General features: G+C 43.5%; 1 protein-coding gene across 1 annotated transcript; it reads left to right on the top strand.

The window, feature by feature from the left end:
- LOC130481010 (solute carrier family 22 member 7-like) lies at positions 1-20,987 on the top strand. Its single transcript, XM_056853647.1, has 10 exons — positions 1-378; positions 7,899-8,002; positions 12,022-12,176; positions 12,577-12,745; positions 14,544-14,667; positions 16,161-16,282; positions 16,378-16,592; positions 17,855-17,963; positions 18,905-19,111; positions 20,918-20,987. Exons 1-10 carry the CDS (start codon positions 1-3, stop codon positions 20,985-20,987), a joined length of 1,653 nt encoding a protein of 550 aa, XP_056709625.1.
- The last annotated feature ends 5,911 nt before the right edge of the window (positions 20,988-26,898 follow it).

Genomic DNA, 26,898 nt, shown 5'->3' with positions numbered 1-26,898 from the left:
ATGAACTTTGAAGATATCTTGCAGGAGGCTGGGAGCTTTGGCAAATTTCAGATCTTCACATTGCTTCTGCTCTGTCTTCCGAGATTCATCCTCCCCCTCCATTTCTTACTGCACAATTTTCTCGCTGCTATCCCACCCCATCGCTGTGCTATTCCACATCAGGATCAATTTGCCAACCTCACTGAGGAAGAGGTTCTACTCATCAACGTTCCAAGAGATTTTGAAGGAGCCTTCAGTTCCTGTGAGATGTTCTCTGAGCCTCAGTTTCACCTATTGCTGAACTCCACTGAAGTGCCATCCAATACCTCATCTGTCCGGAGCTGCCAGCATGGATGGGTATATGATCAGTCACAGTTCACTTCCACTATAGCTACCCAGGTAATCCTCCCTACTTCCCTTCAGCCTCAGAACTACCTGAAAATGCAAAGCAATAGGTTAAGGAACTGAGCACTGATCTCTATTTGTTTACATCTGTACCATCTAAAGAGTTTTGGTAGCTTATTTATGCTTTTGGGGTGGTTTCTCAATTTGCTCAGGACCAAACTGCTTGAGTTCAGCAGTAGAACCCACCTTTCCTGCATGGCCTTTGATTTATCCCTTTAATCCTCATCCAAACTGCCTGCTACCAAATTTTAGGAATGAGTATGTTTGCTCCCTACTCTAGTTTCTCCCTCCCTCCTCTGGTTTTCCCTATTGTTAGTTAACTCCCTGTGGGAAGGCACCTGTTAATTTTGCTGAGATAATTCCATAAGACGCCATCAACAGTGATGGTGCTGAATAAATATTATTAAAAACTGCATCTTGTGCTTCCAGATCCTTCTCTGCTTAAACCAATGGGATCTGTATGGGAACAGCCTCTCTAGATTTTCCTCCCAGATGGAAAACCTGCTGAGCAGAAAAGTAAAGGGGTAAAATAGTATACACCTACATGTCTTTGAACGACTTGAGAGAGGGGACATTAATAATGCGTAAATATTCACACTGTTTATCTTCACCTGTGGTTTGTCTTCATATTCACTATGAATGCAGGCACTGGCTTGATTTTCAAAGTTTCCCCCAGAGCCCTGAAATACAGATTTGGAGAGGAGGCTGAGAATGCTTTGTTGAATATCTCTAGCTCATGTCAAGGTTTCATCATTGACAGCTGTGGCAGTTAAACAGTTACCTTTTTTTGCTGGGGAAAACATACTTATTACCTAAATGGTGGCTTTTGAAATGTAGCCATTGAAACTAGACCCTGGATGTTGAAATACTTCTGTTAGCCAAATATGTATAAATAAGCAAGGGACCTGCAAGGACTTGTGATGGGGGGAGGGGTCATCCCATATCCCCTCCCCACTATTTCCTCATTCCTTTTCCTGAAAGCCCCCATAGCCTCTATTCTTTTCCCCAGAAAGCCAGCTGAGCAGTGGTGGGGGGTTCCCACTGGAGGCAGGAAATCCCCTGCCCCCAGCATAGGCCTAGCAACCCTGATTAGGTTTGAAAATGCAAGTTTCAAATTCAAAAACCTTTGTCGAAGGCTTTCACGGTCAGAGTTCATTGGTTCTTGTAGGTTATCCGGGCTGTGTAACCGTGGTCTTGGAATTTTCTTTCCTGACGTTTCGCCAGCAACTGTGGCAGGCATCTTCAGAGTAGTAACACTGAAGGAGAGACACTGTCCTTCAGTGTTACTACTCTGAAGATGCCTGCCACAGTTGCTGGCGAAACGTCAGGAAAGAAAATTCCAAGACCACGGTTACACAGCCCGGATAACCTACAAGAATCAAAAACCTTTGTTCAGCCAAGATGTTCACTGGTGTTCATGGGCAACTTTGCAGGGATTGCCATGAGCAGAAAGTGATACATACATTTTAACATACATTTTAAGCAGAGGCTAGACAGCCACCTGACAGCAATGCTGGTTCTGTGAACTTAGTCAGATCATGAGAGGGAGGGCAGGAAGGGATAAGTCAGTGCTTGGCTCTCATGGCCCTTTCTTACATGGCCAGGGTAATGCTGATCACTAGGGTTGCCAACCTCCAGGTATTAACTAGAGATCTCCTGCTACTACAACTGATCTCCAGCCGACAGAGATCAGTTCACCTGAAGAAAATGGCCACTTTGGCAATTGGACTCTATGGCATTGAAGTCCCTCCCCAAACCCTGCCCTCCTCAGGCTCTGCCCCCCCAAATCTCCCACTGGTGGCAAAGAGGGACCTGGCAACCCTACTGATCACCACTTTCGGGTCAGGAAGGAATTTTCCTCCAGGCCAGATTGGCCTGGGATCCTCTGGGTCACTGAGGGAGTGAGGGGGAAGTAATTAAGGAATTCCTATGTAGGGAGTTGGACTAGATGACCCTTGAGGTATCTTTCATCTCTATGTTTCTGACCCATCCTTAGTTTTTAAGACAGTATGGGGAACTTGCTAAAGAGTAAGGCTAAGGCAAACCCCAGCCCAAAACAGAACCGTAGCTTCTTGGAATCCTGTCTTATGATAATCAGAAGGATCACTTGCATTAACTCTTTGGAAATATCTATGATTGAATGGCAATGTCACTCTAGGATGACCTGGGGATGTTCCGAGGTCAAACTAAATCTTGTAAAATATATAGAAAGAGGTCACTCTAGGATCTGCACATCTATAGATAGACTGCAGAAATAATTTATTCTGGAGTATCTCAAAATTTTTAGAGGTGGAATCCACTGGCTCACCAATTCCTATAAATATGAAGCATTTTTTCTGAGCCAAACTTTATTTTCACCACTTCATTCAGTAGTCATTCTTCTAGCATCTCCAGGAGGATTCTTTACTCAGTAGCTTTTCCAGAACAACCAGCTCTATTAACACCACCAAAAGCTAATAGTTAGATGTGGTCTCTATCCCATGCCTGAGGATATGGCCTATCCATCAGTCATTACAAAATCTTTCACTCCTCAACTCACTTTTCGTTCTATGTCACACCAAGCTGTCTGAGAGTTAATTTCCTGGCAAACAGTCTAGAGAACAAGGAGGCATGGGGCAAATGGAATAACAAATAAAAAATGTTGTATGGTTGTAATAATAATCATGGTTAAAATATATTTTGTATTCTGCCTAGGGTTGCCAGGTCCCTCTTTGCCACTGGCAGGAGGTTTTTGTGGTGGAGCCTGAGGAGGGCAGAGTATGGGGAGGGAAGGACTTCGATGCCATAGAGTCCAATTGCCAAAGCAGCCATTTTATCCAGGTGAGCTGATCTCTATTGGCTGGAGATCAGTTGTAATAGCAAGAGATCTCCTGCCACCACCTGGAGGTTAGCAACCCTAATTCTGCCCTTCCCTCATGGAAGAATAAGGTTTTTATACCCCACTTTTCTCTACCTTTAAGGAGTCTCAAAGCAGCTTACAATCACCTTCCCTTCCCCTCCCCACAACAGACACCTTGTGAGGTAGGTGGGGCTGAGAGAGTTCTGAGAGAACTGTGACTAGCCCAAGGTCACCCAGCAGGCTTCATGTGGAGGAGTGGGGAATCAAACCCAGTTCTCCAGATTAAAGTCTGCCACTCTTAACCACTATACCATGCTGGCTCTCTCAGAGTGGAGTTACAGGGTTCAGAATGAAGTTACGGGCTTCAGCCCTAAGGATACTTTCCTGGTAGTAAGCCTTTCTTCAGAGTAGACCTTCTTAGGCTTGCTCCATTACCAACAATAAAAGAAATCAATAAAAGAAATCTGTTAGTAGCCAGCCCAGCCCAAAGCCATTCTATCAGCTCAGTTGCACCAACAGATTGTGGGGAATATGCATTTTTATTGCACTCCCTGGTATCATGTAAAGAATGGCACCTTCCTGAGAAGTAGGTTGATTATAAACTTCACACTGTTAAATTAAGTTAGAGGAAGAGAAGAACATTAACTAAATGAAGTGATTGCCACCTTTGTGTGGAAGGGCACCTAAACCTCTAAATGAAAGGCAGAAATACCTTTTCCTGACATGGAAATTCATTTATTCCTATTCACAAAGATCTCTCTTTTTCTCTGTTTACTGCCACTGGGAACAACCACAAACATTTTAAGTGAAGTTATAAAAATGTTGTTTTGCCTTGACATTTTTTTCACAAAACATTCTTTTCACATTTTACTTCCACAAAACTGAAAGTAAACATTATCCACAATAGAAAACCTGTTGTGTTACATATGCTTGATTTTATTGTCAAACATTCATTAAAATAAGAAAGATCAAGTTTGCAGCTAAGAATAAAATTAATGCAGTGGACAACTACGGTAAGTTGTTCCAGGTCTGACTTATTCCTTAGGTGTAAGCAAAGTAGCCTGAATATTGTCGAAGGCTTTCACGGTCAGAGTTCATTGGTTCTTGTAGGTTATCCGGGCTGTGTAACCGTGGTCTTGGAATTTTCTTTCCTGACGTTTCGCCAGCAACTGTGGCAGGCATCTTCAGAGTAGTAACACTGAAGGACAGTGAAGGAGACACTGTCCTTCAGTGTTACTACTCTGAAGATGCCTGCCACAGTTGCTGGCGAAACGTCAGGAAAGAAAATTCCAAGACCACGGTTACACAGCCCGGATAACCTACAAGAACCAAAGTAGCCTGAATTTGTTCAGATTTCCTTCACAGATTAGCTGGAACACTCATGATGCAGCTCAGTAGACAGACAAATTATACATCTCATAATCTAAAGAACGTTGAAAACTAGCATACATTAGGGTTGCCAACCTCCAGGTGGCCCTGCTATTGCAGTAGCTTTCCAGATGACCAAGATCAGTTCCCCTGGATAAAATACAGGGTTACCAACCTCCAAGAAGTAGCTGGAGATCTCCCACTATTACAACTGATCTTCAGCCGATAGAGATCAATTCACCTGGAGAAAATGGCTGCTTTGCCAATTGGACGTTATGGCATTGAAGTCCCTCCCCTCTCCAAACCCTGCCCGCCTCAGGCTCCACCCCCAAAATCTGCAGGTATTTCCCAACCCGGAGTTGGCAACCCTATACCCTGCTGAGGTCCCTCCCCTCCCCAAACCCCACCTTCCAAACCTGCATGTGCAATAGTGTTTTGCCATCTAATGGTAGTGCGCATCAGCACTAGAGTGCAAGCGCAAAAACACAAAAAAATTAGGGGGCGGTGGGGGGAATGTCCAGCACGATCATTACCGACGTCACAAATGACGTGGTGCCGCCCACCAGAAAACATCGGTTTTTGGAAAAGCAGTGCAGACAGGATTAAACTGATTTCAGAAGGGGGGAGTTGCAAAAGGAGGTGTGCAAAAAAAACGTGGAATGCAATTCCAAGTCTCACAGAAAAATCTGGGGTAAGCGATACATGTGGGAAAGGCCTGTGTTTCAAAGTGTGTTATTTTTATCTTCATAAAAATACTCTCTGTCTTTAACATACAATTTTATTTGAATAATCTATTTGTACAGCTCTCCCAGCCTGGGCCTGCTCTCTGTCTGCCCAGGCCCAGTTTAGGAGAAACAAAGGGCGAAAACGCACGGTCGCTTTAGCCTCCTTTATTCACTGTTTCAGCCAGGATTTAGCCAGGACCGAACACATGTTCAGCGAAATGCATGCATTCGATCCTGGCTGAATCTTGGCTGAAACAGGGAATAAAGGAGGCTAAAGCAACCATGCGTTTTTGCCCAAAGTGGGTGTTGCTCAATTAAAAAATCAACCTTTTTGCTGTGTGCCTTTTAGAAATTGGAGGTGGCGACCATGGCAGCTGGATGGTGGGAGTGGCAGCTCCAAAAACCAGTCTAATCATGTGAATAAGCAGGGTCATTGTGTAAAACAGATGCATCCACATGTGCTCAGACTCTTCCAAACAGCTTGCCGAACAGTCAGCTCCCTGTTTCTATCTAACAAGCAGCACATCAGCTGAACTGGCAAGTGATCGCGCATAACTGGAAAGTACAAGAGAATAAAAAAGTTGCCCCAGTGGTGAACCAAAGAAAAGGACAAGGGAAAGCTTAAGATAAAGTACAGCTCACATTGTAGCATGCAATCAAATTTTTATGCACAAATTAGTATGCCCAAGCAGTTCAAAAGCGTCTACAGGATACTGTTAGAGATATGTTATAATCAGTGACAGGCTAAACTCAAAAACAATGTCAGGCTATTTAACAGACTGAAAGAAAAAGAAGGGGGAGAAACCTCTGATAGGAAAAAGAGAAAAAAATGTGCAAATCACCAGAGGTTACAAGGCATTTATCTAATGACTTGTAGCTGTTCCAGAGTTATACAAAATAGTAGTAACAACGGTTCAATTAAATTGCAAAACATATTACAGTATACAAATAATGAGCAAACGCAACAAGCAAAAGTGTTGATAATATAAAACCACAACAGTGACAGGTTTGCCGGCTAGTGTCTCGTTTCAATCTCCTTCTTCAGACTGTAACCTTGAAATTCAAAACAAAGAGAAGTATAACTAGTACAAATATCACACAATAATTACTTTTAACTTATTTACAACAGGTTACATGGGACTTACTGTAGCTATAATCAGAAATGATCCTTTATGACATCTTAATAATGAGTCCAGAGTGGCCAAGAGTACACAGAGACTATACATAAAATACAATTCAGTTATTAGAGACAATCCAAGACACAAATAAAGATAAATAAATCAAAATGACATCTCAAACAAGGTTGGAACAATCCTTATTAATCTCTGCTACATAGAATTAGAATCACCATTATCCATTCACCCTTACAGAAGTTATCAAACCTTACAAAATCTCATAAAAGGATATAGCAGCGATAATTTAATATAATCAAGTCAATTAAATTAATTACTATACTCATCTTGTCAACTGCGAACATATCCCAAGGTCTTAATCTTTTAAAACAGTTAAAAAATACCAAATGTTAAAGACTACATTTAAGACATTCTCCTAGTCAAAACATCCTTATTTGAGTGTACTGCCAAACTGTCAGTAAAATGCCCAGAGGGAACAAGATATCTAAGCAATTCACAATTAATAAATGACTAGCAAATACTGACATAACAATGTCCCATTTGAGTCTAAAGAGTGACCTAATAACCTTTTATTCTATGAAGGATATACTCAATAACAAGCCTCACAAAATCTGCAGAAAAATAGAAGCTTATCAAATAAGTCATGGGGATGCCAGCCTCCAGGTGGGACCTGAGGATCCCCTGGAATTACAGCTCATCTCCAGGCTGCAGAGATCAGTTTCCCTGGAGAAAATGGATGCTTTGGAGAAAATGGATGCTTTGGAGGGTGAACTCTATGTCATTGTACCCCACTGAGGTCCCTGCCCTCCCCAGATTCCATCCCCAAATCTCCAGGAGTTTCCCAACCTGCATCTGGCATTCCTACCTCCCCCCATCCTGGCCACTCCAGCAGTGCATTTTCTTCAATGCTATAAGAAAAAGCAATACAAATCTTATGCCAAGATCAGGATATGAAATGTGGTTGGTTGGGATGGATTCAGGACAGAATCTAGATCACCAGGGCTGGAATCAGGACACAACCAAGTTCTATAGAAATGTGGTCAGAATCTGGATTTTTACACCTTTTCAGATTGCAATACTGGCTTCCTAATAGTATACAACTTTAAGGGATGGTCCAGTAAAACCATGGCAGATTTTCAGTCCTACCAGCTGCTGCTGTAGGTTTGTTGTAGTGGGTGTTCTGCACCCAATGAGAACTTTATATGACTGTAATGTAGGTCAACGAGAAGACATGGAAAACGTCTCCTTTTGAATTGTGCCTTTGGTGCAATAGATAAAAAACAGATTTAAAAAAGCTTCTTTGTGGAGCTTGGCCACAAAGAAAGGTGGGAACCCTGAGTCAGAGATCAGCAAGTAAGCCTGTGCCAGTCAAAAGAAAGAAAAAAGTTGTCTGCAAATATCTGAAAAGCAGAAGAGTATTTCAGTGTTGTTCTGACTCTTGTATTCCAGTGGGATCTGGTTTGTGAGCAAAGAAGCCTGAACCAAGCAACTGCCACCTTTTTCTTCATTGGTGTCACCCTTGGGGCTGTGATATTTGGCTACCTGTCGGACAGGTAATCCCCATATTCCTTCATTTTAGTCTTTTGTTATTATCATCATGACAGGAAATTTTCTTTCCCCCCCTTCTGTAGCAGACTACTACAACAGTCACTAGAGTTTCCCACAAGTGAGACTAAGGAATGCTGGCATATTATTGGGGCTGTTGTCTATTGGTAAAGCAACAATTTTTAATTTGGCCTAAGAAGGCTGTTTACTAAAATGAGGGGGAGAGGTGTAGTTTGTAGGAGGCATAGTGGTTAGGTTGTTGGACTGAGACCTGGAAGACCTAGGTTCACATCCCTGCTTGTCATGCAACCCAGTTGGTGACTTTGGACCAACCTGACATCAGCAATATCACTACGTTACTTCTGGGTACCATCTGGAAATGACAATGGGGAGCTCTAGGAATTGCTGGAAAATATATGATAAAGCCATAGAGTTTCTGGCAATTCCTAGAGCTATCTGTTGTCACTTCTAGGTTGAACCAAGGTGTGACATACCAACTCAGAGGCTGGCAGCAATTTTTAAATTTTTCTCTCACTGCCATGCTGAGCATCAGCAGGCAATGAGGCAACTGGTACGAGGCCTCCTTTATGGTATTATTACCCTGCTGAAATCCCTCATTTCCCCAAACCCTGCCTTCCCCCCAGGCTCCACCCTCCAAATTTCCAGGAATTTCTCAACCTGAAGTTGGCAGCCCTACTGCAGAATCAGGCAGAAGATTTCTGAGGTGCTAGATTGGATGATACCATTACAGAGTATAGATAAGGAATTGTGTTTACAGATGTTCCCTATGTAAAAAAAAAACCCTCACCACATGGAAAAACTAGCATGGTCTTTATAACACTGTTCTCCTCCCTGTCATACTTGCCCTTAACTTGAAGGAAATCTTTGACATGAATGAACAAAAATAGCAAACCCCACCTGAAGTGGCACTGTCTGTTTTACCACCACATACTGATGCATATATAATCAGGGTTGCCAACTCAGGCTTGGGAATTTCCTGGAGATTTGGGGATGGAACCTTGGGAGGGTGAGGTTTGGGAAAGGAAGCAACCTCAGCAGGGTATAATGCCATAGAGTCCACCTTCCAAAGCATCCATTTTCTCCCAGGGGAACTGACCTCTGTAGTCTGGAGATCAGTTCTAATTCTGGGAGATCTTCAGGTCCCACCTGGAGATTGACAAACCAGGACAGGATACTCAGTTTTCTTATGAAGACAAAACAACTGCCCCTTTGCCACTAGCATGAATGTGCCAAATTACAATGCCACTCTGTATTCATAGGAACTCAGGATATGGGCCTCCCTCAGCTTTTCCAAAGTTCCCCTGAAAATTCTGCTTAGCAAAAGATCCCACTAAGCAATTGTCAGATGTTTGTAATCTCCTGCTTTCTGGAATGATTTATTCATTATATTTTATCCTACCTTTCCTTAAAGGAGCTCAGGATGAATGAGGGATTATCTCATATTATCCTTGTATTAACTCTGTAAAATACATTAGGCTGAGAGATAGCAACCACACTGAGATTAGCCAGCAGCTTCATGGCTGAACATGGGATTTTAATTGGGGTCTCCTAGGTGTTACTATAGATAGCCCTCCTATACAACAGGGGAAGCTGCTTCAAAGACCTTATCTGACTTGTACAAGAAAATGGAAATGCTGTTCAAGGTCAGATAGCTAAAGGATGAGTCTGAACAAGAGCCCAAGTTTTCTGAAGCTTCAGTAATAAAGTCATTAAAGCTAGGCCACTATGCTCTTTGAATAATCTAAACTCTATTAAAATACTCAGTGAGTTTAACATTCTGACTGCTGCATTAGCTCTCTACACCAGGCAAATGTTGCCATGCAGGCGCATTCATTGTGATGGTTTATCTCTATGTTGTGGAAAGCTTCACAAGATGATTTCTACAACTCAAGCTGCTGTTAAAGGCATAAGAATAGACCAAGAATAGACTTGGTCAGTTGTCAGTCCTATTTCATCATTCTTTCTGAAAGCCTTAAGATACATAGCAGTTTTATCACATTTTCCAGCAGTGTGCATTACACCATCTTATACAGTTATACAGTTTTGCAGCTGTAAGTGAGCAGCATAATAAACACCAGTATCAGTAGTCAATTGTTATTGGTTTCATTGTCTGGCAACTAGCAGGAGGGTTGTGTGTGTGGGGGAGAGGATTTTTTTAATGCAGCTTCATGTACATACTGGACGTTCTTACTGGAAGTGACAAAGTGACTCCAGAAATGACAAAGCGTAGTTCTAGTAATTGCCAGAAACTTTATGGTAAAACCACAGAGTTTCTGTCAGTTCCTAGAGCTACCCTTTGTCACTTCTAGTAAGACCTTCTGGTAAATATCCGAGGCTGCAATTTTATTTTATTTTCTCCTACTGCCACTCCAAACAGCCATGGGCAATAGTACCTGGAGGCAGAAAATACCCCAACCCCATCGAGGGCTTAGCAGCCCTATCAGGGGCTCAGGAGTAAGCTAGGCCCAAAGACAAATTGAGGAAATAGGTATTTTGTAAAATGTTATAGCACCTGTCTAAGTTTTCCCTTCAATGGCCCAAATGTTTCTTGTAAATTATTGCTTTCTAGTTCAGCACAGAATTGGCTCAGATTGTTTGTCCTATTTGCACAACATAGTAAGGATGGAGATATCTCAACTTGATGAGCAACTTCTGCTCCCCTGCTGCATCCTCTGTGCTTGCTTGATAGAGCAGCAGGAGAAAAAAAGGGTGGGTGGGTAATGGTATGGGTTCCATAATGTCACTTTTAGGTGATCATCTGGAAGTGGGGTCACATTGTCCATGGTGTTCTAGGAACTTCCTCTAATATCTATGGTCTTTACCAAAGAGATTGGATGAATTCCTAGAGTGTCACAGACCCATCATGGCATCAGTGCCACTCCCCACCCTCAGGCTCTGTCACCCAACTCTCCTGGCAATTGCCGGCACATAGCTGGCAACTCCAGATGGAAAACAGGTACACACATTCCTATTACATGCTTTTAGTTACAAAATGTATACATTACTCACAGATTGAAAGCTGTTTGGGAAAGCTCATACCCCCCAAAATCACGATGGTCTCTAAGGTACCACTGAACTGGAATCTAGCTATTCTACTGCAGACCAGCACAGTCTACCCTCTGAAAATATATCATTTAGCCTCTATTATCAGGACAGGGCATATTTCTCCTTGCCAGTTAACAACTCTAGGTGTTCCACCACAGATATTACAAAACAGGACTGTAGTAAGTACTCCCACATAATCTTTCCTGTAGTATCTTTCTTTTCTATGTGGAGGAATCCTCTGTAGAATCATAGAGTTGGAAGGGACCACCAGGGTCATCTAGTCCAACACACTGCACAATGCAGGGAACTCACAACTACCTCCCCCCTACACCCCCAGTGACACCCACTCCATGTCCAGAAGATGGCCAAGATGCCCTCCCTCTCATCATCTGCCTAAGATAATAGAATCAGCATTGCTGACAGATGGCCATCCAACCTCTTCTTAAAAACCTCCAGAGAAGGAAAGCTTACCACCTCCCGAGGAAGCCTGTGCCACTGAGGAACCACTCTAACGGTTATAAAATTCTTCCTAATGCCTAGATGGAAACTCTTTTGATTTAATTTCAACCCATTGGTTCTGGTCCGACCTTCTGGGGCAACAGAAAACAACTCAGCACCCTCCTCTATATGACAGCCCTTCAAGTACTTGAAGATGGTTATCATATCCCCTCTCAGCCTTCTCCTCTTCAGGCTAAACATACCCAGCTCCTTCAACCTTTCCTCATAGGACTTGGTCTCCAGACCCCTTACCATCTTTGTTGCCCTCCTCTGGACACATTCCAGCCCTCTGAAAATGTTGCTTTCCTATCTGGTGTTGCTTCTACTCATCCAGATACTCTACATTTCTTTGTGGGGGAAAGTTCAACATGGAAAAGATTCTGAAAGGGTCAACTTCAGGTTAGCAGTATCTCACAACCATACCTATTGTCACCAAGATAACAGTTTCTCCATTGTACGGCAGGTTTGGCCGGAAGACTATGCTCCTGGTATCATTTGTGTGCACTCTGGTATTTGGGCTGGTAAGTTCTGCCTCAGTTACGTACAGCATGCTGGCCGTCACACGAACCCTTACTGGGATAGCTATCTGTGGGCTCTCTCTCATCGTTGCACCTCTGGGTAAGTACAGCAGATTCTAAAGATCTGAGAGGCTGCAGCACAAAGGCCCCAAGGCAGAATCCTTTGTAGAAAGTACAGCACCAAGTCCCTGATTTCACCAAGGAAGTTGCTGGAATCTGATATCTAGCAAAGATTTCAACATCCTAAGAAACTCTACCTTTTTTTGCTTAAAAAAGAGACCAAAATTTCTAGTCCTTATGGTTGCTGAAAAAAAGTCTTGAAATGTATGAGGGCTGCTCAGGACTTCCAGAAGCCAGTAAGAGCTCTGAATGCTGTAGAAAGTGCTTAGATAAAAGTTTGTAAATAATGCAAATGTCATTAGACTACCAGGGGGCCCAGGGTTCAAGTTCTCACAGAGGCAGTGATGTATGTGGATTCTTGCTCACTGTTTATATTCCAGGCATGGAATGGGTAGACATACAGCATCGTTCTTGGTCTGGGATCATGACCAGTCTCTTCTGGAGTTTCGGAAACATGTTTCTTGCTCTGATTGCTTACCTGGTGCGGGACTGGCGCTGGCTGCTCCTCGCGGTCACTCTGCCTTGTGTACTGGGCATTATCTCCATGTGGTGAGTGGATGTGAACACACTATACATTTGTATGTGCATGTATTACTGAGGGAATCTTTGCATTACCAAGAGGCTGAGGCATATGTGAGTAAAAAAGTCAGCACATGCTGATTTCTGCCTGTATCAGCCTATAAAGCGCTGGAGAATTCATGGCGTATGCAGTGATTAGGATGCACTAAGAGAACCTGGTAGCATACACGGGATTTCCCATGGTTTGCTTAGGAGTCTTTGACGGCTAGGGTTGCCAGGTCCCTTTTCACCAGCAGCAGGAGGTTTTTGGGGATGAGCCTGAGGAGGGCGGGATTTGGGGAGGAAAAGGGCTTCAGTGCCATAGAGTCCAATTGCCAAAGCAGCCATTTTCTCCAGGTGAACTGATCTCTATCGGCTGGAGATCAGTTGTAATAGCAGGAGATCTCCAGCTAGTACCTGGAGGTTGGCAACCCTATTGAAGTTACATGATTGCCACTATCCCTGTGTTGCTCCATTTATGAAGGAATAGATGGCACACTAACACTCATGATTTCCAGGATGGGCAAAGATCTATTAGCCAACAGAGTCTGTGCAGAGGCAGCCAAGGAAGAAACCTCACCTTAAGTAACCTCTCCTGCTGCTTGCAGCTTGCTTCCTGGAGAAGACAGGGGACCCAGTACACATTAAAAGAAAGGTGTTAATCTGTATCCAGCCCATTTGAAATAAAAAGAAATTAGAAATACAACAGCTTGGACTAAATGTGATCAGGGTCTTGAATAAATGATACACACCAATGGTTCACGAAACTGTTCTTTTGCCAAAGAGCGTAAATGTCAGGTTAAACTAGAACCTGAAGTGGGAAGGAAGAAAATATAGTTACTTAACTGCAGTGAAAAGGCTACAAGAAATGTGTTGTTGCTGGAACTTGGAAATCCACATCTGCTTTCTGTGTAGGGTTGCCAGATCCCTCTTCGCCACCGGTGGGAGGTTTTTGGGGCGGAGCCTGAAGAGGGCGGGGTTTGGGGAGGGGAGGAATTTCAAGGCCATAGAGTCCAATTGCCAAAGCGGCCATTTTCTCCAGGTGAACTGATTTCTATTGGCTGGAGATCAGTTGTAATAGCAGAAGATATCAAGCTAATCCCTGGAGGTTGGCAACCCTATTTCTGTGAAATATAAATTTTTAACTCTGTTCTGCCTTTTTAACAAGCACAAGGTTGAGAATGTTTTAGAGGTTTGAGATTTGACTAACTTTCTCCTGACAATTTGGAGGCTAAGATTCTGAACCCAGATTTTCTCATCAAAACGTCAGGCAAAAACACATGTCTGAATGTAATGAATAATTTGGCCGCCTCATATAGGAGTCTTTGTCAGCGAGCCTTTTAGGCTCAAAGTTTTTTCACATGCTGTGGCAAAGCACAAACACATCTACCTGCATTATAGGACACTTCCCTCAAGGCCTTATGTCCTTTAGATGCAACTGATTGCCTGATGTACATGAATTGATAGACCTACCATTTTATTAAAATGTGGGCAGGTGACTGCATGGTTTTTCAGATTAAGCCGGAGAACATGGGCAATATATAGGGTTTCAAGGTCCCTCTTCACCACTGATGAGAGATTTTTGGGGCAGGCCCTGAGGAGGGTGGGATTTGGGGAGGGGAGGGGCTCCAATGCCATAGAGTCCAATTGGCAAAGTGGCCATTTTCTCCAGGTGAACTTTCTGTCAGCTGAAGATCAATTGAAATAGCAGGAGATCTCCTGCTACTACCTGGAGGTTGGCAACCCTATCAATATAGGAGAACTCCAAATTCTTTTTTCCCTTTAACAGGTGGCTTTCAGAATCTGCCCGGTGGTTGCTGGCCAAAGGCAAGCTAAAGCAAGCTCACAAAAATCTGCAGCAGTGTGCCAAGATGAATGGACAAAAAGACTTTGGTGCCAAAATAAATCTGGAGGTGAGACAAGGCATCAGAACAATGAAATAAGAAGAACAATGAAATAGGCCTGTTCTGAATAACGTTTAACTCCTGCTGGCAGGAGATTGCTGGCTGGAGATTGAGCACTGAAAGGTAGGGTTGCCAGGTCCCTCTTTGCCACTGGCGGGAGGTTTTTGGGGTGGAGCCTGAGGAAGCGGGGTTTGGGGACTCCACCACCCTCCGAGGCAGCACATTCCACCGTCGAACAGCCCTCACGGTCAGAAAATTCTTCCTAATGTTTAGGTGGAATCGCTTTTCTATTAGTTTAAATCCATTACTCCGTGTCCTAGTCTCTGGAGCAACAGAGAACAAGCTGGTTCCCTCATCAACATGACATCCCTTCAGATATTTAAACATGGCTATCATGTCTCCCCTCAACCTTCTCTTCTCCAAACTAAAAAAACCCAACTCCCTAAGTCTCTCCTCATAGGGCATGGATTCCAGACCTTTGACCATTCTGGTCGCCCTCCTCTGGCCACACTCCAACTTGTCAACACCCTTCTTAAATTGTGGAGCCCAAAACTGGACACAGTTTAAAACCATCAGAGGTCACCTTGCTCTCCCTGGGTGTTTCTGTGCATTTTGCCTAGATTTTCTGGATGCTGGCTAAACACAAATCCAGAAAACGTGGGCAAAACGCACAGAAACACCCAGGGAGAGCGAGATGAGCTCTGACAGTTGGGAAATGCACGCATAGTCAAAGCAAAGCCCCAAAGTAGTTGGCGAGATGACCGCAAGGAAACAGCCATGCATAAATGGCCTTGGAGAGGTTTGATGTCAACAGACATCCATGAAATAACGCTATTGTAGTGTGTTTTTTTTTAATTAAGTCAGGAATTTTTAGTGCATCACCAACAGGCAATTTGGAGGAAGGGAGGGGAGGGGGGAGTGTGGATGCAGGGGGCAGGGTCTTGTCAAACAACAATGACAGGCATTTGTGGGAAGGGGGGTGGAGTGTCAGCATGACATTGTGGTGATGCTCAGAAATGGGCAGGACAAAGTAACCATGGATTTACCACACTAAAAATCAAGCAAGTGGAAATTGACTAAAAAACCCACAAACGTCTAGTGTAAAAAGCATATACAGAAAAAAGTGGGGAATCCCTCCACTTTCCCTGAACTTGCAGCAAAAGCAGGCAGAATGAGTCTGGCTACCCAAAGAAAGTTCAAAGATTTAAAGGGTTGGATTCGCAGAAAATACTGTGTGTGGAAACAGTCCCTGTGACCAAAACCAGCGCTGCATATGTATGGAGAAGATTGAGGGATGCATGCAAAGAAAGCATACAAAATCTGAATAGTGTCCTTTGTTTGAATTGTATATTCTGACTGCAGAATGTGGGTTTACTGATCAGCTTTTCCGTTTTTATGTTGCAATATCAAATTTCTGTGGCAAGATGGCATTCACTATTTATTGACATGGGCTTTGCTAGGCAAGAGACGTGCAGCATTTAAACCCAGCATCTCTTCCTCAGATCCTGAGCAAAACAGCAGCTGCAGCAGCAGCAGTGGAGAGGTCAGGTGGAGACTCCTCCTACATTAGCCTGTTCCGAACACTGATGCTGAGAAGGATCTCCGTGTGCTTGGGGGTCTTGTGGTGAGGGACATTTTTCCCCACTCAGGGATTTTCTGTATGTTGTGGGCCCGAGTCTGTGTTCCCTTTGCACATCCCTTTATCTCTCCCCCATTCAGGTTTGGGGTGGCCTTTTCCTACTACGGCATGAGCATGAACATCACAGGCTTTGGCTTGGGAATGTACATGACCCAGTTTGTCTTTGGGGTCATTGAGATTCCCACTAAGCTCACTGTGCTTGTCCTGGTGAACCGAGTGGGCCGAAAGCAGTGCCAAGCTTGGGCACTTATACTAACTGGGCTGTGCATAGGAGCCAACACGGTCATCCCGACATGTAAGTAGGGCTCCGTTTAAAATTATGTTATTTTGTTTCTGTTTAAAATATTTATAAGCTTGCCTGTCTCACAGAAATCTGTGACCCAAGATGAGTAATGAAATAGAGTTATAACCATGAAAATACGATCAAGAGCTGAGCCGCAAGCCAACCACAGAATTCATAAACAGTGTCTTCTAAAAATGTGTACTGTTAACCTTCTATGAGGCGTCAGATGCCCTTCTAAAGTTCATCCCTAGAGCTTCTCCTAAAAAAGGCCTCTCTCTTGTAGTTAGGGTGCCATCTGCCTGGAGAAAAATGCCCTTGAATAAAGCCTTAATGGGATGTTATTTACCAGGTGACATTATGCCTCCATGCTATTTTTTTGTTTGGCCGTCAAGTCACAGCTGACTTATGGTAACCCTGTAAAGGTTCAAGGCAAGTATAGTTCGGAGGTGGTTTCCCATTGCCTGCCTCCGTGTCATGACCCTGGTATTCCTTGGAGGTCTGCCATCTAAATACTAGCCAGGGTCAGGGCTGAGAATGTGTGACTGGCCCAAGGTCACCCCGCAAGCTTCCATGGCGCAAGTGGGGATTTGAACCTGGGCTTCCCAGGTCCTAGTCCGACACCTTAACCACTATACCATGCTGGTTCTCCATGCTATGAAAAGCTTCAACTGCCCATTTCTGCCCATTAAGCCTCTGTTAAAGGGACAGGAATATTTTCTCCAGGCTTGTTGGCAACCCTAGCTGTATTCAGGAAAGCTGCTTCATACTGGGCAAATCCATTGAAAATGGCTGCAACTGAGTTGCATCTGACTACATTCTGTTGTAAGAGGTGACAAAGAGAAACATCTGATGTGATAACAGGCACTGTTTTTTAATTGTGTAATCTGCTGTGAGACCTAGAGAGAAGGGGGGAATATAAAGGAAGTAAGCACTGCATGTTCAAACATCGACTATAAGGTGCCAATACTGAAATCAAATATCAGTTAATGTCCACCACAGATCCCAAATATTTAGTGAACTTTCTGCAAATATAAATTTAACATCAGATTGTACAGAAGAGAATTTTGGGAGCATATTCACTTCAGCTAGTCAAATTACTCAGATTAGTAATCGTTATTTTAAATAAGAATTACAATGAATGCAACTATAACAAAATATTAAAGTGATGTGTCAGTAATTATTCAAATTCAGTTATCACCAAGCCTGAACACAGGCAACTATTCAGACTGATGGCCATTTTTAGCTGCCACCTATATTATATTTCTTTTTTCCAGCACTGGGGATTTTACGCTCTGTGGTAGCCATCACAGGCAAAGGGTTCTCTGAAGCAGCTTTCACTATGGTCTTCCTGTACACACCAGAACTGTATCCCACTCTTCTCAGGTAAGAAGAGAAAGACCTTTGTATTCATAAGTAACTCAGCTGATTTGTCCCAGTATCCTCTAGATTCTAGTCTCTGTGCAAACCAGGTTAATAAACACCTCAGTGTCTCCTGTCAATTAATTCCTATTGAGGAATCCTCTATATCCAATAAGCGGTGCTAATATTCTTTTGTTCAAGTCCTGACTCCCAATGGGCACTGCTACAGGCCAACCTGTAATGATATACAATCACAGCAATCTGACTGCACACCCACAAGAATTAGGTTTGCCAACCTCCAGGTACTAAGCAAAATTACAGCACAGATACCAAAGGCAGCCAAAAGGGCGCATGGAAGAGAAAGATTGTGATTGTATAAGCTTTAAGAGATTTGAAGGAGCAACAGTTTGAGGCCACTGGCTGACGAAGCTGTCTTCGGACAGCGAAAGCGTTTAAATCATCCGGCAAACGCTCCAGCAGAGGCGTGCCTCCCCCATTTCCAGGCTCCATTATTGCTTTCTGTTAAAAGAAGAAAGTTTTCAACAAGTCATTGTACTTTGTAAATAATACGTCTTCTTCTGGTAGCTTTCAGCTACACATTGTCATTGTGTTAAGTGTTTGTATATGCTCATGTCATTTTTGGCACTTTGCACTTGTAAATAATAGATCACATTTTGCATAATATTTATGAGCTTGATACCTTTGTTCTCCCACAACCTTCAGGTACTAGCTGGAGAGCTCCTGGAGAAAATGGCTGCTTTGGCAATTGGACTCTATGGCATTGAAGTTCCTTCCCTCCCCAAACCCCTCCCTCCTCAGGCTCCACCCCAAAAACCTCCCATTGGTGGTGAAGAGGGACCTGGCAACCCTAACAAGAATAGATATCTCAAAGAATGGGATTTCCTACAACACATTCATCTTATTCCTTGAAGCCACCTTTGAATGCGTCTTTGCTTTTCTTCTAGGCAGAAGGGGCTGGGATATTGTTCCTTCTTAGCACGTCTGGGAGCGTCTGTGGCTCCTCTCATCTTCCTGCTGGACACCGTGTGGAAGCTTCTGCCCCAAGTGACATACTGTGTCATGGCGGTGCTGTGTGGCTCAGCAGCCTTCCTCCTTCCTGAGACCTTAAACGTCCGACTGCCAGAGACCATAGAAGACACTGAAGAGAAATGGTGAGCACAGATGAAATTAAGCTGTTTATAGTATTGGCAGCATGAACAAAGAAATCCTGACAATTGTCAGCCAGTAGGGGATGGTGTGAGACAGGAAGGGGAAGGCTTTATGCTTATGGAAGCTACTTAATTTTTTCCCAGGAGCCTTAAGAGCTACCAGTCACAAAATGGAAGCTTGGTGGGTAGAGCCAGTCACAACGTGCTGGCTTCTACAAAATTTACAGCATTTCAGAGTAGTTCTGCAAGGTTCAGTTAAGGAAACCTTATCCAAATTACTCTACTGATTCGGAAATAAAATACGAATACAATTTTATTGGAATATGAACCTGTTGCACATTTTTTGGTGGCAGCAAAGATGTAACCCAACAAGCTCGCAAACGTTAGTGCTGTGGTCACAGCTTTGTGTTGTCCTTGACACAGCCTTGTACTTCTCCAGTCTTGGGTCTGAACTTTCTAACCTCACGAGGTTGATTCTGCAGTTTGGAGGCAGATCTACCCACTACTGCCACAGTGTCTAATTCACAGACACCATTATCTACTACGTTTCACCTTCCGCAGACCCAACCAGTGCTCTTGGTTAATCTCCATGATCTTGAGTACTTATTATTTTTGTTGCTGCTGCATACTTCCAATGCTGCCTGCACACCCCTAACATACATACAATGGAGCAGCCAAAGAAGATGGTTTCAGAGAGTAGCCATTTTGATCTGCAGTAGAACAGCTAGATTTGAGTCCCGCAGCACTTTAGGGACAGGATGAAGACAGACATTGTGGCATAAGTGCTTTGAACACCCATTCGTACCGTTCTGACACATGAACACATGAAGCTGCTTATACTGAATCAGACCCTTGGCCCATCAAAGTCAGTATTGTCTACTCTGACCGGCAGCGGCTGTCCAGGGCCTCAGGCAGAGGTCTTTCCCATCACCTACTTGCCTAGTCCTTTTAACTGGAGATGCTGGGGATTGAACCTGGGACTTTCTGCATGCCAAGCAGATGCTGTACCACTAAGCCACAGCCCCGCCCCATTTATTACCAGGGCAGAGAATGTGTCTCTATTTCCAAACCATTTAGAATGTCTGTCTTTGCCCTTCCTTAGTTGTGGCAATGGGGCATAATTTCAAGTACCTTTACCTGGACTGAAGACCGTGTTATAAACTATATTAAAAAGAACAGACTAACTGCACATTCTTTGGTTCACTGGTCCCCTTGACAACTGGCCCCTTAAACCCTCTTAGAAATTAGAGCTCTGTCTTTTCAGAGCAGCAACAATCAGTTGAAATTAAGGTGGTGTAGTGGTTAAGAGTGGCGGACTCTAATCTGGAAAACTGGGTTCGATCCCCTACTCCAGTAGTATCTTAGGGAACAAAGATGTTTGGTGTGTGAGCATTCAAGAGTCAGAGGTCCCTTCATCAGACCTGTGGCGAAGGGAGCTTTGACTCTTAAAAACTCATACCCCCTAAAATCTTGTTGGTCTCTAAGGGGCTACTGTACTGGAATCTAGCTGTTTTACAGCAGGCATCAGATATAAGTAGGAATAGAGATCCCCTAGTCCTTACATTCCAGTCAAAAGGTGGGAGAGGTGTTGCAAAAAAAAAAAAAAAAAAAAAAAAAAGGAGTCAGGCTGAAAAGGACTAAAAGAAACAGCCCCAAGGGATTCTCTGACTCCCCTGTCAGGTGACTTATGCGGAGAGAAAAAAATGGTGGAAATCCACCCTTGTTTAATTTTTAGTAAACCTCCTTAGCAGGAAGGGTCCACATTATCAGCAAACAGCACCAGCCTTTTCCTCTGCTCTTTAATTGCAGCTCGAAAGGGAAGAAACAGCTGCCTGGAGATGTATTCGAAGTCATGCCTCTGCATTCATTACAGAAATGATCTACCAAGAGTTTCATGCTGCTAGCAATGGGACAGCGGGGGCTGTAGAAGAGATGATCGAGGACCATGCCGAGTGCAGGCTCAGGTTTTTTAAAAATAGCAATAAACTGCTGCAACCTCATGTCGTGTCATTCCTCAGCAATGGAGTGAGAAGTAAGTGAAGATTATGGATCTCAGGATATAGTGCTTTGTCATATAAACTATTAATGGTTCAACAGGAGTGCCAGAAATTACAAGCAATGCTCTGTAGGGTATTCCCTAACAGATGGTTGGCGTGTTCATTCACACAATTAAAAAGTATAGCATATAATTTATTGTACAGTGCATGGCACTTGGGATTCTAGATGCAGCAAGCAAAACCTCTGTAACATTTCCTTCCTTTTACATTTTTACACATCACATTTGAAAGTACAACAAAAGGTTAGATTTGTCCCATGCAATATAAACATTATTATATTCACTCCCCCATTCACACACTTTATCATCACAACAACCTAGTTAAATTCTGGAACAATTTGTGGAACCAAATTGTGGACCAAATTGTGGAACAATTTAACAGCATAGTTAAATTGTGGAACTCCCTGCCCCAGGATGTGGTGATGGCTGCCAGCTTCGAAGGCTTTAAGAGGGGAGTGGACATGTTCATGGAGGAGAGGGTTATTCATGGCTACTAGTTAAAATGGATACTAGTCATGATGCATACCTATTCTCTCCAGGATCAGAGGAGCATGCCTATTATATTAGGTGCTGTGTAACACAAAGAAACCAAATGAATCTATGCAATACAGTTGAGCAAAATGAAAGTTACAGAATGGAAAAACACAAAACAGCAAATAAAACACAAAAACCTTTCCCTAGAGAACCTGCCTGCCTACAAGGGGGAATGAAGCTGTAAAAGAAAAGGAGACATGGGAGCCTGAAAATGGGAGAAGGGGGGTCCTCAGCAGTGAAGATGCTGCTTTGGGAACTGAAACTGACCAGGCAGGGGAGGGAGGCACAGCGGCAGGTCTGTAGACAGGAGAGTTGAGAACAAAAAGATCAGGGGACAGTAGCAAGGTTGGGGTAACAGGTAAGTCCAAATCCGGCTATGAACGTTGGGGCTGAGGGGTAAGTTTTTATAATTTTTTGCCTGGGATGAGAAAGGGGTATTGGCATTGCAATGTGGGGGCAATAAAAATGCAATCTTTCCAAGATGAGCATGCCTGAAAAGAAATCCTTTATCTAGATGGTGGAAGTAGGGTTGCCAACCTCCAGATACTAGCTGGAGATCTCCTGCTATCACAACTGATCTCCGGCCAATAGAGATCAGCTCACCTGGAGAAAATGACTGCTTTGGCAATTGGACTCTAGGGCATTGAATTCCCTCCCCTCACCAAACCCGGCTCTCCTCGGATTCTACCCCAAAAATCTCCAGGTATTTCCCAACCTGGAGCTGTCAACCCTAGGTGGAAGGGAGTTTTCTCCTTCTGCATGGAGATAGGCTAAAAATTTCCCTGGAGAGATTTGGAAGTTAGATATGACAAGGTACTTGCCATGATTGGGGAAGGACAGGAATCTTCTTGTCTGGTCATTTAGATACTGAAAATTGCTGGAATTGGCCCTTTGCTTATTGTTTTGGTAATCTAGGTCATTAGTTAGGATCAAATTATCTGAGAGGAGGCTCCAAGGTCCTTGGGGGAAAACGGCCCTTGAATGAATCCCTCTTAGGGTAGGTTTTTGCATAATTGCTAGAGGAGCTGCCCTATATTCCCTTTCTTCCTTTGACATGATTTACTGCCGTTGTTATCACTTTAATTCAGGCCCCTTCTATCAATTCTAGGCCCACACTCAGATGTACATGTGTACAAAAGGGGAAACAAGCTGTAACAAAATGAGGGTCCCAAAGACTGAGGGTCTTGGGGCATCAAGCATCCAGGGAGCCACCATGGTGTAGTGGTTAAGAGCAGTGGTTTGGAGCTGTGGACTCTGATTTGGAGAACCGGGTTTGATTCCCCACTTCTCCACATGAGTGGCGGACGCTAATCTGGTGAACTGGATTTGTTTCCCCACTCCTACACAAGAAGCCAGCTGGGTGACCTTGGGCTAGTCACAGCTCTCTTAGAGTTCTCTGAACCACACCTACCTCACAGGGTGTCTGTTGTGGGGAGGGGAAGGGAAGGTGCTTGTAAGCTGGTTTGATTCTTCCTTAAGTGGTGGAGAAAGTCAGCATATAAAAACCAACTCTTCTCCTTCTTCTTCTCCTCTTTACAACTGAGCAGGGATTTGAATATAGATGCAAAGAAGTTGTGGGTGGTGCAGCGCAGAAACAGGTCTGTTACATCAGGACCAGTCTAGATGTGATAGCAGCATTTCCGTATGTTTCATATGTTGGCCCATTCTCATAGAAAGTAGAGGGGAAGAGCCAATTCTAAAAGCAAATGAGAAGGGCAACAAGCACCCACTAATTGTTTACCTCCCCACAGCCTCTCTCACTCAGCCCTTTTCTCTAGGGTTGCTAGCTCTATATTGGGAAATTCCTGGAGATTTGGTGGTGGAATCCGGAGAGGGTGGGGTTTGGGGTGGGACCTCAGCCAGGTATAATGCCATAGAGTCCATCCTCCAAAGCAGTTATTTTCTTCCCGGGGAATTGAGCTCTGTAGGCTGGAGATCAGTGGTAATTCCAGGAAATCTCCAGGCCCCAACCTACAAAGTTATTATTTAAAGTTGTTTGTAGTACAAGGACCATACTTAAATCTTGTAGACGCATTGGGAGCAATCCTAAACAGGTCTACTTAGAAGTAGGGTTGCCAAGTCCCTCTTCACCACTGGCGGGAGGTTTTTGGGGCGGAGCCTGAGGAGGGCAGGGTTTTGGGAAGGGAGGGACTTCAATGTCATAGAGTCCAATTGCCAAAGCGGCCATTTTCTCCAGGTGAACTGATCTCTATCAGCTGAAGATCAGTTGTAATAGCAGGAGATCTCCAGCTAGTACCTGGAGGTTGGCAACCCTAATTTAGAAGTAAATCCCATTTTGTCCAATGGGGCTTAATCCCAAGAGCATGTTTTTAGGATTGCAGCATTTATCATTGGAACTATTACTCTCTTACAAGCAATCCCTAAATAGATGGCTGAGGCTAGCTGTTTGGCTTCTTATTATTGCCAATTAGAGTAGCCACACTCATTTATAAAAAGGGTTGTGACTCAGCTACTGTGGTGATTGAACAATAGCTGGTAATTTCAAAGGGGTGAGGATTAAGAGGCAAGGCTGGCTAACCTGCTCTGCCATCCGATTAACATTTTAAGTGCTGGATAAAGCTACCTTGCAATTTATTTGATTAAACTATTCAGTGATGGGCAGGCTACTCAGTAATTTGATTAGATCTCTGCTCTGACTATATTAGTATGACCAAACATCTGCAATATGATCTTAGTTGCAAGTTCTATGTTGTTTTGAAAAATATGCTACCCTTTGTGATAGCCAAACTTGCTGTCACTACACAAAACATGAAATAGCCATGAAAAGGAGAATATGATGCAGCGTCTCCAAGACATATATGATTTAATTGCTTCTTTCACTGAACTGAGTTGTGAACTTCTTTTTATTATGCTAGTGGAATAAGCATTGGTTAAACATACCAATAAACTCAGAATGTGCCCTCTGTCTTTGGTATTCTCTCCTCCAAAAGAAAATGCTCTTGCAAGAGGCACCTTGGACTTCTCCACTCAGGGTCACCATGGGGGAGGGAATCAATATTTTAGAACTTCATTAAATTTGTAACAGGCATTATCCACTCTACTTATACAGGGGCCTTTATTCTTCTGCAAGCCCTCATTACAAAATAATACTATTAGCTGAGCTATATATCGTCGGACGAAAATTAATGTGATTGCAAATATTACTTAAGGATCTTCTAGCTATCCTTCAGCTCCATGTCCTTTCCTTTAAATTAAACCAAGACTGAGTGCCAACACAGCTTAGTTCAACTGAATGCCAACAAAACTTATTGTTTTTCTGATGTGAGATAGATGATGGTGCATCACAGGACATTATCTCCACTTTCATTAAACATTAGGACATTAGGAGAGAGTAACTCACTGAGTAACTTTCGAAGATAGGGAGACAGAAAAGATGCAAGAGGACAGTTGTTTTGAGCCTAGGGATGAGCATGTGGATATTTCTGGACTGAATATATACCTGAAAAATACTTTATTGGTATTTTGGGGTATATTTGGGTACCTAGGTTGACATTCAGGATTTTTGAGAAAGCCAGTATCAGGGTCCCAATATTTCTGGAAATAGGAATATCTGAGGCTGGCATTTCAAGCTCCCAGGCCTTTATGACACTGTTTAACTGGTTTCCCAAGCATAGGAAGGAGGCAGCTGTCCCAGGCAATGGGTTTGCATGTTACGAGGAGCCCTAGAGCTATCTGCCCAGTCACAATGATTCTCTCATAACTCGGGTTGCCAACCTCCATGTGGTGGCTGGAGATCTCCTGGGATTACAACTGATCTCCCAGCGACAGAGATCAGTTCACCTGGAGAAAATGGCCACTTTAGAAGGTGGCCTCTATGGCATTATACACCATTGAAATCCCTCCCCTCCTCAAACCCCACCCTCCTTGGATTATCCCCCTCCCCCCAAAAAAAACAACTCCAGGTATTTCCCAACCCGGAGCTGGAAACGCATAACCCATAGCTTTCTGAGCATGGGCAAAAAGGATAAAAAGCAGACCTGACTGCAACTTGACTCCATTTCAGGGAGATATTTTTTGGAGTTTTAGTGTCCCCCTGGCTGCTCTGATCTGTCTGTGCCTAGGATTTATTCTACTGCCTGCCTGGGAAGACCTTTGTTGTTCTTTGTCAGGAAGTGCCAGGATGGGTTTGCCCTTTGTTTTAAAATATTATTTCAAGTTTTTCCTGTGCTTTTAATTTTTTTCCAGGGATAATTGTAGTGAGGGCTGACCCTGCTTAGCTTCTGAGATCTGATGAGATCAGGCTAGCCTGGGCCATCCAGGTCTGGGCGTAGACTCTGTATTATACACTTTATTATAGCCTGGGCTGTAATTAACAAGCAATTCTGTTATTTGTAAGGCTGATTAATAACTGCTTTCCATGGGAATTTTACTAAGAGTGCACAGCAGAGGGCAGCAAAAATCTACCTTTGAATTAAACACATTTTCTAAACCAAAGTATACATTATTGTAGAGGGGTGGTGGTGGTGTCTCCCTTTTTTCCAGTGATATCATTGTGTGTGTGTGTGTGTGTGTGTGTGTGTGTGTTTAAGCTTGATGTGATCTGAACTTTTTGGTTAACCCTAAAAAACCTCATTTCAATGGGCTAAGACCAAGGTAATACTGTGTAGGATTGCCCTGTTAGAAACTGAGTCCCATCTGTGGAGTCTTAATGCTATTAAGCAAGAAAAGCATGATGTGGGAAGTACTAGGAAGGATAATGGTTCAGTGGTCACACCAGCCTCTTAATCCTCTCATACAAGGAGATTTTCCTAGTGCAATATCCATTAACTGATTATCCACTCACTTCAGAACATTAGAGCACATTTTATTAAAAGAGAGAGAGAAAGAGAAAGAGAAAGAGAGAGAGAGAGAGAGAGAGAGAGAGAGAGAGAGAGAGAGAGAGAGAGAGAGAGAGAGAGAGAGAGAGAGAGAGAGAGAGAGAGAGAGAGAGAGAGAGAGAGGATACTGTTAATGTTCAGACTCAAGCCTTTAAATACATGCAGCGCCTTTCTCCAGCTGATGCCAAGGATTTGTTGGCTCTTGTTTCCGTGTACTTCCATTTGTACCTCTTTCTCTCCCACCCCTCCACATGCTACCCAGATCTACAGCTCTTTTCCTGGCTCAGTGATAAGGGCGATTGAATTGGTTTTTGTTGTCCTTGTGGCTTGTCAGTTTGAATTATTGTTCCATGGCTGTAAGC

Source organism: Euleptes europaea, chromosome 7 (genome assembly GCF_029931775.1).
Source record: "Euleptes europaea isolate rEulEur1 chromosome 7, rEulEur1.hap1, whole genome shotgun sequence".
NCBI classification, from domain to species: domain Eukaryota; kingdom Metazoa; phylum Chordata; class Lepidosauria; order Squamata; family Sphaerodactylidae; genus Euleptes; species Euleptes europaea.
This window is presented reverse-complemented; position numbering and strand designations above follow the sequence as displayed.